The sequence below is a fragment of the Parambassis ranga genome, chromosome 12, assembly GCF_900634625.1.
Source record: "Parambassis ranga chromosome 12, fParRan2.1, whole genome shotgun sequence".
NCBI lineage: Eukaryota > Metazoa > Chordata > Actinopteri > Ambassidae > Parambassis > Parambassis ranga.
The window spans coordinates 2,076,988-2,091,538 of record NC_041032.1 but is presented as its reverse complement, the minus strand read 5'-3'; the positions used below and the strand labels follow the sequence as shown (position 1 = coordinate 2,091,538).

At 39.6% G+C, this 14,551-nt stretch overlaps 1 protein-coding gene across 3 annotated transcripts in view; it reads right to left on the bottom strand.

Annotated features, from left to right (window-relative positions):
• The window catches only part of wdr7 (WD repeat domain 7), a 62,593-nt gene that overhangs the window by 24,028 nt on the left and 24,014 nt on the right, over positions 1-14,551 (bottom strand). For all 3 annotated transcript variants that reach the window (XM_028417626.1, XM_028417628.1, XM_028417627.1), the window contains 3 exons: positions 8,105-8,223; positions 7,736-7,859; positions 3,267-3,380 (listed from right to left, as the gene is read on the bottom strand). In XM_028417626.1, coding sequence (XP_028273427.1) covers positions 3,267-3,380; positions 7,736-7,859; positions 8,105-8,223 — 357 coding nt within the window. The remainder of the gene's footprint in view (positions 1-3,266; positions 3,381-7,735; positions 7,860-8,104; positions 8,224-14,551) is intronic.

Genomic DNA, 14,551 nt, shown 5'->3' with positions numbered 1-14,551 from the left:
TATAGGTTATCTCAAATAAACCAAATAAACCATTTATAACATACCATACCATTCCATTTCGGACACCATGAAGAGTACATCATACCTCACCACACTCCGCTACATACTTATACTACTCCACTATCTGTCCTACATCTCATGACAGATATTGCTGTTTTCGTTCCAGACTTACCAGAAAATTCCTGTGCTTTATCAATATTAGAACAACATTTTCACTCTTCAAACTGTAATACAATAATATTCCCATACATCAGCTGGGTCCCTCCCTGAGCAACACAACAGAGACTCAATCATCTGAAACAATCAGAGTTGCAGCTTCGTACATTTATTTTTCCATAAGTTCAATCTGTTCTGAGGAGAAATGTGATCTGACCTAAATGACCTCCAGGCTCAGATATTAGATTAGCGAGGGAGGCTGGCGTTTCAGCTAACCAAATCACAACTGGGCTAATGACACTGAGAGGTGAGGGTCAGCCTGACCTTTGACCCCTGACCTCTATCACTGCTGCTGTGGACCCCTCACAGTAGGTAAGAGAGGGACAAATAATAAGAAGATGGGAGAAAGAGGAAAGAAAATACAGGAATGTTCCCATATTTTATATGGCCCTGATTTCAGGTTAAAATAGAATAAAAAAAAATCATGTGTTTAAAAAGGCAGAGCTAACTAAGACATATAAAAATATCTAGAATGGTGTTTATTTAGAAACACATGAGGAGCGATAGACATCCATGGTAATATCCAGGCTAAATTTACAATGAAATAAAAATTACTTGAAAGCACAGTGAAACCGCAGCAGTGCGAGGGGGAGGAGTGTGATGAAGCTGTGTCCCAGCTTTAACCTTTGACCTCCCTGGGATCGCCCCTTGCTTTACAGACAGAAAAAGAGATGCTCTGTAAGATGGTGGAGGCAGCCTTCCCTCTAGTGTCTACTGTCAGACACTGATATGATCAGGCGGCACTGCAGCATCGGCTGTTTTCTGTTGTACTGAAGTGGACACACACTTCACTTACTATTGCCTAAACATATTCAACTGACATAATATGAAAAGGACACATCTATATTACTTTATTAAACTGAAAAATAATCAATAATGCTGGCCAATTATGCATTGCTGCATGTTGAATTATCATGTATTGTACATCTTTAGTGTGTTTAGTGTGTCATGTATCTTTGTTTTTGTGCATGTTTATTGTTTATATTCTGCCTTAGCAACATGTTTTTCCACCAAAATGTCACACCAATAGAGAACTGAAATAAAGGCTGTATATAGAGAGTGTGTGTGTGTGTGTGTGTGTGTGTGTGTGTGTGTGTGTGTGTGTGTGTGTGTGTGTGTGTGTGTGTGTGTGTGTGTGTGTGTGTGTGTGTGTGTGTGTGTGTGTGTGTGTGTGTGTGCGAATGGAGGCGGAGGGCACCCATGATCCTAATGACATCCCCTGACACCGCTAGGGACATAATTACAGCACACAAACAGAAAGACAGGTTTATGTCCGTGTGTGTGTGTGTGTGTGTGTGTGCTCTGGCCTGGGAGGCTTTGCAGCTGTGGCACCAAGCAACAACTGTTATCACCTGCACATCCTGAACTCTTGTGTATGCTGCTGTGTGTATGACAGGACAGACAGCGGACTAATGTGATGAGTCTATTGCCGTGGAAACAGCCTGCGGGCAAGTGATTCTGCCGCTGTCGACATCTCTGTCTTTTCCCCTTTGTTTCCTCCTCTCATCTCCTCTAATGATCTACACCTTTCCTGCTCCCCCTTTCTCACTAATTTCATTTTATGTTTTCTCCTATCCTAAACGACCATTTTCTGTTGATGTAAAAAAAAAAAAACCTTTAAAACACTGCTACCAAATAGAAAAATAGAAAAAGCAAATACTCACATGACAGGCAGAAAATCCCAATACAAGAGAAATACTGGCACTAATGATACTTGATACTTCAGGGGACCTCAGTGGGACATTGTTGTTCAATGCTCTGCAGTACAGAGCTGTTATACTGGGCGTAGCAACACTGAAGGCTACAATAAGGCCATGTCGTGGATTTGACTTTCCAAAGTCTAAAACAGTGAACCCTCATTTAGATTTGTTTTTTTTTTTTACAAGTTGATTTAAGTTCACAAAATCCCAACAAAACCTTTCTCCACAGAAGACAGTGCTCTGATTTTCAGATTTAATACTACAGAGAATGAATGAAAAAAAATCAGTGCTGTCAATAGGAGAAAAATGAGCTGTGAGAAATGATAAATTGTCAGACACATCTGTGATATTGACTGGTCTGAGAGCAGGATGGAGGGAGCAAGCAAGGAAGGAGAGACAGTGCGTTAGTGTGCTGTATAGAATGTACACTTTTCAGACAAATTAGGACATTCTGGTTTTAATCTTTCAGTTATTGTGGGGGGGATTAAATATTTTATAGTTATGAATAATAAATACAAATGTAATGGTTAAATGTGTTTATGTGAGAGTGAAGTACCTATCTGTCACAGTTAAATATTCAGGAAAATGTGACAAAGACAAATGGACTGAAAAGTGTGTGTGTGTGTTCCTATCTGTACTCCAGGTGTTAGTCGTTTCATGGGGAGAAGTGTTTCACACCTTACCATGTATGTGTGTGTGTGTGTGTGTGTGTGTGTGGAGAGGTAGACACACTGCATGTGTGCACACTACACTAAACTGCTTTTTACACCATGCAGGTCACAGTACACTGGTATTATACAGGGGGCACCGATTAGGAAACACACACACACACACACAGAGGAAGCACACACTGTCCAGAGTCACCAGAGCAAAACACATAAATACAGCAGCAAATAAATGATAAATGAGTTCTTCTTGTGTTTTTTTTTTTAGAATCAAGCCAGATGAGGCTGTGAGGACATCAGGGAAAAGGATCCCTGTATTTTATAACCTCAAACATTTTACGGCAACTTCAAGGTAATATGTGACTGAGAGATATGAATTTGAACCTTTTAAGATAATGGGCCTGCTCACTCTGTCCCTCACACTGGATTTGCAAGATAACATAATGAGTTGTTCATGTTCCATCTACAGTACAGTAAGAAAAAGGCGTACCGTGCTCTACAAAACATCATCAGAGAAGGGAAAAGATTGGGATGTGAAACTGTGAAATCTGTGAAACTGCTGTTTAATGCCATATCAACACTCTTTATAATAAGAGATGTAAATGTGTTCAAAATTTCAAAAAGAGAAACCAAAATCTGGATATTGAAGGACATTCCATTAAAACTGCTTTATTTGTGTTCCTACCTGCTGTGATGTCATCATCTGTCACGTCGATTTCTTCTTCAGGTACTTTGGTTTCTATTGGCTGCGCCTCGGGAGGGGGCGGGGCTTGAGGTGACGGCTCTGTGCCTGTCCCAGCTGAAGAAAGAGAGAACAGTTAAGCTTGTCGCCTACCACCCAGGGAATGACTTTGTGCATGTAGATGTGTGTGTGTGTGTGTGTGCGTGTGTGTGTGTGTGTGCTCATCATGCCAAGTTTCCATGTTGATCCTTATTATCAGGCTAACTATCCTGGTTAAGGAGGTAATAAAGGTTTATTGGGCCATTTTTTTAATCTAGATAATTAATGGAAACTGCCCCCTCTATATTTAGTGTTTTCATTTAGCCCTTATCTCTGCATTGCCAATTAACAGTGGCTTTTCATTAGCAGCCAAGGCTAATGAAAGACTTCACACTAATAAATGAGGCTATAGGTAACAGTCGGGGCTGGGTTAATCTCTGGGAAAACAGTCTGATTAATTCATTCATTGAATGCATTCACCCCTCACACCTGATTGCAAAACCTTTCTGTGCAGAATAAGAAACAAAATATGACTATAATTCTTTTGTTAACAAGACAACAACAGCAACACAAGCACAATTTCATAAATCAACCCACAATACACAAAAAAAACTGTAATTGCATGAGTGTAATTATATTGATTAACCCTAGTTAACATTTTGCTTCATGTTCCAATTAACCTGCTCACACATGCTGCCGACAGCTCTAAATAATGGCTTTAAATCACACACGTGCATGCACAGAAACTGACAGAAGGCCAATACACATTCTGGGTGTTGATTATCCGTCTCAAACATTAAGGTGATAAAAACTTAATAGGACTTAATTAAAACATAACAAATGTTTTACTGCAGCTGAACTAAAGGCAAGCTAGAGGTAGAGGGACCGGTCTCTATATTCAGTTGAGAAAGGACTGCTTTATATCCATCAATGAATCCATCCATACACCCGTCCATCCATCCATCTTCTCAACTTGCTTCATGCTACACAGGGTCTATTGCAGTTCCATACAGAGACACACCGACAAACAAGCTACACTTACACCTACAGCCAATTAACCTCTGTGAAACCTCTATGAAAGACATAAAACGTATAAAAATTATTGTAGTCGTGATACTGACAACTGTCTCCTAATTGGCTAGTTGGATCTTCAGCCCCATCCACATCCTATTCTGTCCTCAATGGGAGCAACCCAGAGCTGTTAATGAAAAGAGGAAATCCTCTGTAGGTCAAACACTCCCCTCTCCACTGCCTATGGACGCCTAGACTTTGTAGTCCTTCAAAGGATGCAGCCCGCGAATAAAGACACAGCTTATGGTCCGTCTACTCATTGATACCTCGTACAATGCACCCCAGCTAACCATTAAGTGCTTTTTAACAGTCTTATGTTCTCCTGCATCTCCTACACACATGCACCGCAGCTGGGCCTCTAACCTATAACTCACATATCCTGGATAAGGGAATAAGAAAGAGAGAGAGAGAGAGATGCAGGAACTGATGGAGGAAAGAGGAGCGAGGGAAATGGAGGAGGGGTGAATGACAGGGGGGAGGAGGAGAGGAAGAGAAGGAGGCGTTCTGCCCTGCTCCAAGGTCAAGCTTGTCATGTCAGCCATGACACATAGCTCCCAGCATGCCTTGTTAACCTCCAGGACCTCCTCCTCCTTTCTTCTGTCTGTTGCTCCCTCTACTCCCGTTTAAAACACACACTTCCTGATCTTTAAAGCACTCTCGGCTGTATCTCGATCTCAAAGATAGTTGGGTTTTCTCTTCGCCGTTATGTTTCAGTTGCATTTTCATGAGATTTTAAGTATCAGCTCAATATACATCTTCATCAACTTTAATTAAGTGCTCGTTTTTGTAATAATTAAACAAAATGTGTGATAAGAACATATGGAAATAGGAGATAGATGATGGGAGATAAAAGTGATAAAAGATGCTCAAAAAAGAAAAAGAATGAAGAAAAGATGAAACGATGGAGAGAAAAGCGACAGACGGACAGAACAGGGGAAGGTAGACAACAGCAGGTTAATGGGGGAATAAACAGAGGCAAACAGTAAACTAAACAGGGAGGAGAGGGGTACTGAGTGCTATTCAGTGTTCAAAGAAGCAGCTGTTTCACACAGGCACAGTTTGACCCCTAAAATTGTGTGTGATCATGCGTGTGTGAGGGCGAACAATGCTGGGGACTTTGTTTATTCGAGTGTGTGTGAATATGAGTGTTAAGTGTGTGTGAAGTCCCTCTCATTCCGGCCGGCCTCCAGCCCCCTGCTCCTCCCCTCCAGGTTGATGCTTTATAGTCACCCAGGCTCACAGACTACCTCCTAGGTATTCCATTGCTCCCTGTCTCCCCCCCTGTAGCTCTGGAAGTCTTGTGTTATTGTTGGTTTGAACTTTCAGATATGGTCACTGCTCACAGCTGTTGAGCAATGTGAGCTGGGTAGGGACTGACCAATTTGTCATCTCACACTTAAATGCAAATAAGAATTTTTTCTTTCAAAAATGCTTAATTGCTCCTTTAAGGTGAGACACAGATAATTAGGCACACAGTGGGTGATGATGGAGACTGTGTGCACATTTTATTTCTCTTACTCCCTCTGAACAGAAGCTAACCACATCTGCCTTCTTTGTGTTAAAAGCCTTTTAAAGTCTTCCAGGAGAGCTGAAATGTCAGCCTTGGCTACTTGCTGTGTGTGTGAGTGTGTGTGTGTTATCTGGTCAGCCCCATGCTGTGACTGCGGGACTCTGTCACTAGCTCAGCTCAGTGACATTTCCCCCACACTAAAAGCTAATGGATAAATACAGGTGTCTTCCTTCAAACACCGACCACTCTGCTGCTGGAGAGGCAGAGCGGGGAGAGAGAGTGGCTTCAGAGGAGTACAGAGTGCCTATTTGATGACAATGTCAACAGTGTGGAATAAGTCAAATCACTCCACTCATGTTACACTCAGCACGCCACGAAAGGGACCTGAGAGAGACATTCGAAGAGGTATTGAAATACACAGAACAGTGTGTATACGCTGTACTTTAAGATTGCTCATTATGAGGAGTGTGGGGTTGTGAGGGAGGAGATGATCCAAACCACACTCAGCTTTGTGAGACTGGGTCAACCTCAACACAGGATGCCACAACAGAGAATGCCAACCAACACATAACATTCAAATCGAAAGCCTGGAGAAGTGTCACTGCTGTAAAATGCTAGCTAGCTCCAGGGTAAAGAGACTTTCACGACATTACGTCTCAGACACAGGTTGCCACGCCCTGGAAATAATTCAAATGTCAGACGTGTGTGGCGATGACACATTTCTGTTAAACAAAAGACAGATCATCAGCCTCTAGGCCTTCTCCAGAGGATTCAAACACGCTTCTGACTTCCCCGTGATATTCCAGAATTTCCAGGACCAGTAGGAATCATCTTACTGCCAGTTCCAGTTCTGCTGTGCAGCACACAGATCAAATTCAATGACCCTTTAACCTCCCTCTATCTCTCCCTTTCTTTCTCTCTCTCTCTCTCTCTCTCTCTCTATCCCCCCCCTCCCCCCCCCACGCTCCCTCATCCCCTGAGGTCACCGGTCCATCACTCGCCTCACCTCCCCCGCCTGCGGTACTGCTGTGGTAACACAACACTGACCGGTGCCCGTTTCCATGGCAATAGTTCCCCTGAGAAACCCCCAGTATCCTCAGCAACCACAGGGCGACTCCTGAACACACACACAGCATTTTAGAAGGCTGTTTCTAGTAAAAGACGGTGGAGATTCACCTTTCTTCCCATCAGCAAGTCTAACTATAGATGAGGAGGCAGACAAGGGAATATACAGAGCAGGAACAGAGGGAGACAGGGGGAAGGAAAAAGAAAGGTAAAGAAATTATAGATAGTGCTTGTGTCTAAGTATGTTTATAAGGAGTAGGTTTACACCTTTAGAGTGAGGACATGTTAGGAAAAATTAGGACCTCTTCAAAAGGCTGGTTAATGACCCCAAAACGACACCAACTGTAAATAAGTAGATATATATGATAGATATGACACATGCTTCTGTCCATGTTAACAGAACACATTATCATATTGGCCAACGTCATATGATCGCAACGTAGGGAGGTCAGTCAGGGATGGTGAGGGGAAGAGTAGTACCTATAGCGGAGTAAGGAAGACCTCCACCCAGAAGTTTTGTTTTTTGCCTGCAGTTGGTATTAGGTGTTGGAAACTACTGGTTAAGGTTAGCTATTTAAAAACCCCGCCCCCGTAAACACGTATCTGGAGAAATACACACATGTTCCATTTTTTCAGGGACTGTTATATTCAAAGACAACAGGCCAAACAGGATTTGTTTCAGTGTTAAAACGTCCAGCATGAATGCTGAGGCAACCAGGTGATTTTCCTGCTTTAGCCCAAACCAATAATTAACATAAAAATTTACAAAGCAATGTAAGGTACTTACGGGAGCTGACTGTGTCCACATACTGCGGCAGGTAGGGCGCCCACATGTCGATGGTGTCCTTGCGCCCTGACTGGCCAATCCTTCTTAATTCAGCCAAAAGTAGAGCTTGTGCTGCTTCACGTACCTGAAATCACAAAGAAGCTCATTTATGCATTGATTATTAACTCTTCTATAGTCTATCACTGAGCAACCATGTTGGTGATTATTCAAGAACAATGAACATATTATGTACAAACTTTGTACTTTCTCACCTTGTTGATCGAAAAATGCATTTAAGCTATGTGATGATTGTGTTTCTTCATTCTATATACAGTTTATAGTATTCAATAATGTACATTTGTTTAGGGCTTTGGTTCGGACCATGCATACCTCCAGACAACGATCCTGCCACCTCCTAGCCAACATCTCCAGCAGTGGAGGTCTGTACTTGTCCAGTCCGAGGAGGTCAGGGAGCATCACACAGTGCATGGCTGCCAACTGGCTCCATCCTGCACACACACATGCACACACAGTCAGAAAAGACTGGAGAGAGGGACAGTAGACCAATTCCGCCCGTCCTCTCTCTCTCTCTCTCATACACAAACTCTCTGCTGTCACGTGAAGCTTATAATTTTAGTTTGCAATATTTGATCATTTTCCTTCATAAATAAATGACCCAAGTATAAAATGTGTGTTCTATTTGTTTGATTGAATTCTCAAAGATCATAATATGTATTTTGATCTTCTTATATCACTTGTGAAAAGAAAGAATGTGTGCATATTTAAATTGTATCTGTATTCCTGCCCCTTCATATGACAGCAGTGAATTTGTCACATACTTCCACGTAAACACTCACTTTATACTTAACCCTCATGCATTGTTCGCAAACACTACCCTAATGTGTTGTTCGGGGACAAAAACGTCCCCTAACTTTAACGGTTTTAAAAATATATTAGATAAATATTTTTTTGAAATTTTTTTGCATAGACCTTTTAATTAACTTCAGTTCTAATCAACAGTAGTGAAAAAATCATTTTCCCCCAGGATTTTAACCCTTTAATCACCAATTTTATGAGGGGTGGTGCTGAAAATTGGAAAAAAAAAACACAAAATGGCTCATTTTTAATAGAAAAGGTGAATGTGGACTGGATTCTTTTGAACCTTTATTACAGTCTTGGTCATGTCAAACATCAGTAAAGAAATTGACTTTATTGCATTATTAGTTTTTGCACAGCACTGGATTTTCTTTTTTTCTCCCTAATGTGTTGTTCGGGGACAAAAACGTCCCCTAACTTTAACGGTTTTAAAAATATATTAGATAAATATATTTTTGAATTTTTTTTGCATAGACCTTTTCATTAACTTCAGTTCTAATCAACAGTAGTGAAAAAATCATTTTCCCCCAGGATTTTAACCCTTTAATCACCAATTTTATAAGGGGTGGTGCTGAAGATTGAAAAAAAAACACACAAAATGGCTCATTTTTAATAGAAAAGGTGAATGTGGACTGGATTCTTTTGAACCTTTATTACAGTCTTGGTCATGTCAAACATCAGTAAAAAAATTGACTTGATTGCATTATTAGTTTTTGCACAGCACTGGATTTTCTTTTTTTCTCCCTAATGTGTTGTTCGGGGACAAAAACGTCCCCTAACTTTAACGGTTTTAAAAATATATTAGATAAATATTTTTTTGAAATTTTTTTGCATAGACCTTTTAATTAACTTCAGTTCTAATCAACAGTAGTGAAAAAATCATTTTCCCCCAGGATTTTAACCCTTTAATCACCAATTTTATAAGGGGTGGTGCTGAAAATTGAAAAAAAAAACACACAAAATGGCTCATTTTTAATAGAAAAGGTGAATGTGGACTGGATTCTTTTGAACCTTTATTACAGTCTTGGTCATGTCAAACATCAGTAAAAAAATTGACTTTATTGCATTATTAGTTTTTGCACAGCACTGGATTTTCTTTTTTTCTCCCATTTTGTCCCATAGACTTACATTATAAACACACTTTTTTTGACTGCACAGCCATGGCACTACATAATCATGCATTCTTGATTGTTGGTGGTTTACCCTGTTGGTAGGAGGTAAAATTTGTGATTTTTACAGTTAACAACTTAATTACCATATTAACCCTTTACCTGCAGGCCTGTGCTCATGTAGTGTAGTTTCTGGCTTGTATATGGAGTTATAGGGAGTATTTTAGCACATAATTGTGTGTCTACACACTGTGTGTGTATGTTAGAGAGGAAGAGAGCCATTTGCACACTGATCTTGTTGTCTGTGAGTACACACAACCACAGAGTCTTCATAGTAAACAAAAACAAAGAAAGTGTTGCTATGCACGTGTGGCCCTTTGATGTCTACAGGTGCAGACTAAACAAAACAAAAAGGCAAGTGGTCTTACATGTGACCTTGTGGTCATTTGATGGTGAGAAGAGCAGAAAGCAACATGAAGAGAGGATTCACTTGTGCACAATCTCTGGAAATGATTGTGCAGCCTGGCTCTATGAAGGGCCAGGCTGTGAAGCTGTGAAGGCTGCACAAGTAGATCCGTCACTTGTTCACAAGCGAATCCTTCATTCGTTCACAAGTGAATCCTTCACTCATGCACAGGTGAATCCTCTCTTCATGCTGCTTGCTGCTCTTGTCACCATTAAATGACCAGGAGGATGCATGCAAGTCCACTAGTGTTTTTGTTTTGTTTAGTCTGAACCTCTCAGCATCAAAGGGCCCGGCACTTACTTTTAGGGCTGCAACAAATTTACTTTACTTTACTAAACTACTTTTAATACTAATTTTAGTAGGGGACTAAACTGTAGATTAGATTTGGTTAGTCAATGATTATTTATTATGTTATCAAGTTATCTATCTATGGTGTCTATTTAGTAACATGCACATGTACGTATGGTCGTGTGGAGCGCAACACACCATGGAAAAGGGGCACTTAGACCTCACTTAGACTAATTCAGTGATCTCAACTGAGACACTAACCTAAAAGTAAAGTCACTCTACTGGAGGACGTGTTTTCCGAAAGCTAAAAAAAAAAAAAAAAACAGCTATTTTACCCATCCACAACTTCAGACGCCAGAACTCCTGGATGTTTTCATTTTACATGCTTATGCATTGCCGTTGTACGTCTGAATTAGGTACACTTCACTTACTTAGTAACTTTATTTTCCTGACTTTCCTTCCCTGACAGTGTGCAAATGGCTCTCTTCCTCTCTAACATACACACACAGTGTGTAGACACACAATTATGTGCTAAAATACTCCCTATAACTCCATATACTTAAGCCAGAAACTACAGTACATGAGCACAGGCCTGCAGGTAAAGGGTTAATATGGTAATTAAGTTGTTAACTGTAAAAATCACAAATGTTACCTCCTACCAACAGGGTAAACCACCAACAATCAAGAATGCATGATTATTTAGTGCCATGGCTGTGCAGTCAAAAAAAGTGTGTTTATAATGTAAGTCTATGGGACAAAATGGGAGAAAAAAAGAAAATCCAGTGCTGTGCAAAAACTAATAATGCAATAAAGTCAATTTTTTTACTGATGTTTGACATGACCAAGACTATAATAAAGGTTAAAAAGAATCCAGTCCACATTCACCTTTTCTATTAAAAATGAGCCATTTTGTGTGTTTTTTTTTCAATTTTCAGCACCACCCCTTATAAAATTGGTGATTAAAGGGTTAAAATCCTGGGGGAAAATGATTTTTTCACTACTGTTGATTAGAACTGAAGTTAATTAAAAGGTCTATGCAAAAAAATTTCAAAAAAATATTTATCTAATATATTTTTAAAACCGTTAAAGTTAGGGGACGTTTTTGTCCCCGAACAACACATTAGGGGGTAAAATTTGCCCACAGTGTACCGTTGACCTATGAAAAATTTTAAAATCATATTAACAAAATTTATGTAAAATTAAGCTTATTGAGGAAAAATGATTCAATTTGTCCACATATTGACAAAGTTATGGCCAAAATAAACAGAAAAATTTCTCTCAGAGGACAAAAATGTCCCGAACAACGCATGAGGGTTAAACAATTCTTGCATAAAATCACACAGGTAAACACAGGATGGGAACATTATTAGCACTAGTATCTGCAGTCTTGGTTAGAGTAAAGTTATGTTTTCTGCTAACCATAGTCTGAGTATGCTGGATGGCAATTAACAGGTAAACAACAGATACATACAGTACAGCCAGGTGGATCAATAATCCAAAAATCCTCACAGCGATACCTTGGCATGATGAATTCATATGAGTACAGTTCATTCTGTTCTGTGGTGTGTGTTTTTACTTAGAATGGTATGACAAAGGTGCTACAAGTGTACAGATCTTTATCTGTTGTATTATGCTGTGGTGGATGGAGAACATTCAAAATGTCTTGGTATCGCTTCAGAAGTACTTAAATCCAGCTGAGTCCGAGGCAAAATAGTCTTTGGATTTGAAACAAAACACCATAGAACATACAACCAACTTTACCATGTCTATCACAAAAAATGGACCAAAATACTTATTTGCTGTTGTTATGTTACTCAACATAAACCAGGCAATTTTATCACATATATCAGTTCAATATATGGTTTCCAGAGTAGATGCATGTATGTGAAATGCACTTGTGTGATGGACACTGAATGGCTTTAAGGCAGGAAAGAAATTTCATACAAATTTCTTTGCCAGGCACCATCTGAACTTACCTCAGCCAGTGAAATATACAGGGAAAACTCAAACCGTTAGCTGCACTGCAGGAATGTTCTACACAGAGATTGACTGAGTATTATAGTTTGAAATATTGTCTTATAAATTTGACATAGGTTTAATACCATAATACCCATTTTGTCAACTAGAAAAAAATATCAGTCAGCCTCTACTTGCAACATTTGCATCACTGTCCTGCAGAAACCTTAAATGATCAAAACAGGAATTTCATTTCAAAGATGGCACTGATAACATACTGTAGTATCTGATGTAGTTTTTGTTTTTTTAAGTAGACTTTGGTGTGTTGCTTCATAACCCCTATAAAGACTAATATGATGATAAAATGATGCTTTTAATTACTGTTCAAGTTATTTGTGGCTGACATTAAAGAGTGCGGTGGGTACCTTCATTTATTACAAAAACATGCCATTGCTGCTATTAACAGTAACTATTACTACTTACACCTTGCTTGAGTGCTGCTTGTGCTACAGGATTTTACAAATACTACCACCACACTGAGATGAGTGTTGCCAACTTGCCGACTCTCTCGCTAAATCTGGCAACTTTCCGAATTTTTTTTTTTTGTCAAAAGCAACTAGCAACAAATCTAGAGACTTTCTCTGGTGACTTTTGGAGACATGCCGCAAAGCACTCACACGTGGTCAATGCTGTTTATATTATTAGGAACACATTCTTATGTTTTTCTGTCAACCACATCTCCTAAAACAATTTGTCACACTTAGCAACGGGGTAAACCATGCCTACTCACTAAGATGAAACTTTTCGTCTGCTCCTTCCTCAGAGTCACTCTGAGAATTTTCTTAAATCACTTTTAAGAGGGGATCCTAAAAATCTTTGTGAATACAGCCCCTGTTCAATAGGATAAATGTTTTGCTATTTAGAGTCTATTTAAATTCCTTCTTCCAATCGCTGGAAATGGATCAAGTAGGATTAAGGCATTTTTGACTCTCAGCCACTAGTGACCTCTATGACTACTACTAATAGACATAAATGAATGTAGAGAAACTTGGTTTCTGCAGGGCAGGGTTTTTGAATAAACATATTTCTAATCTTGCTGATGAACCCAAAAGAGAAGGTAAAGGTTTAAGGTAAATATGTATGTGCACCTACATGTACTGGGAGGTCTGAGTCTCTGTGCATGCTTGCTGTTTCCATTAAAAACCATCCTGACCAGCTCTGTTTCAGTCTCTGAAAGCTGGAACCTAATGGTTATCAGTGTTAAAAGGCACCACAGAAAGTACAAATGTAAAACTGTAATTTATGTGACAGCACATTCATTGCTTATGTGGGTGGGGGTGCGAGCCTCCATTTTAAAAGCCAACCTCCTGTTGAAAAAAAAAAAGGTGAAGACAAAGAGTATTAAGTCCTGAAATCAACTACAATACAAAGTTATGATTATTAACAAAAATTTTTTTTTCAGTTTTTGTATTTCACTCTTGCTAAGTATAATTTAGTTTTTTGAAATTTGGCTGGTTTAAACGGTTTTGTTTTTTTGTTTTATCCCCCAGTGAAAAACGTAGGTGGAAATAGCAAGCATGCAAACAGTGAGCACAGAGACAATAAAGGACAGGACATTGAGACAGACAAGAAGACCAAACAAATAGAGCAGGGCTACACAACACTGCTGACAGTAACAGACAAAGACCAATGCTGCTGTCAATTCACTCTCAACTGCTTCAGTGTAATGGAAAGTCTGCTCATATGCAGATGACAAGGCCGATGGTTCCAGCAGCTTTTTGTGTTCGATTTGTTGGAATATTTACAGTCAGAAATCAATCAATGTATATCAGAGAGTACAATTGTTACAGAAATTTGAACTGTCATTCATTTTTTGTCTTACTTCTATTGATCAGATTGAAAGTGGACTGAACAGAGCGATAACAGACAAATACAGAGACAGCACTGTGGACAAAAACAAGGACAGAGACACTGCTAAAAACTGCAGCTAGACATCTGAAATGAAAACCTAAATTTAGCTGCAGGGAAAAACTAGATTTATGCAAGAGAAATGAAAAGGGGAACAGGAAAAGGTGGGTGGATGGAGAGGAAAGGCAGAATGACATAAGAGAGAGGTATAAATCAAAGAAAAGCAGTAAAAGA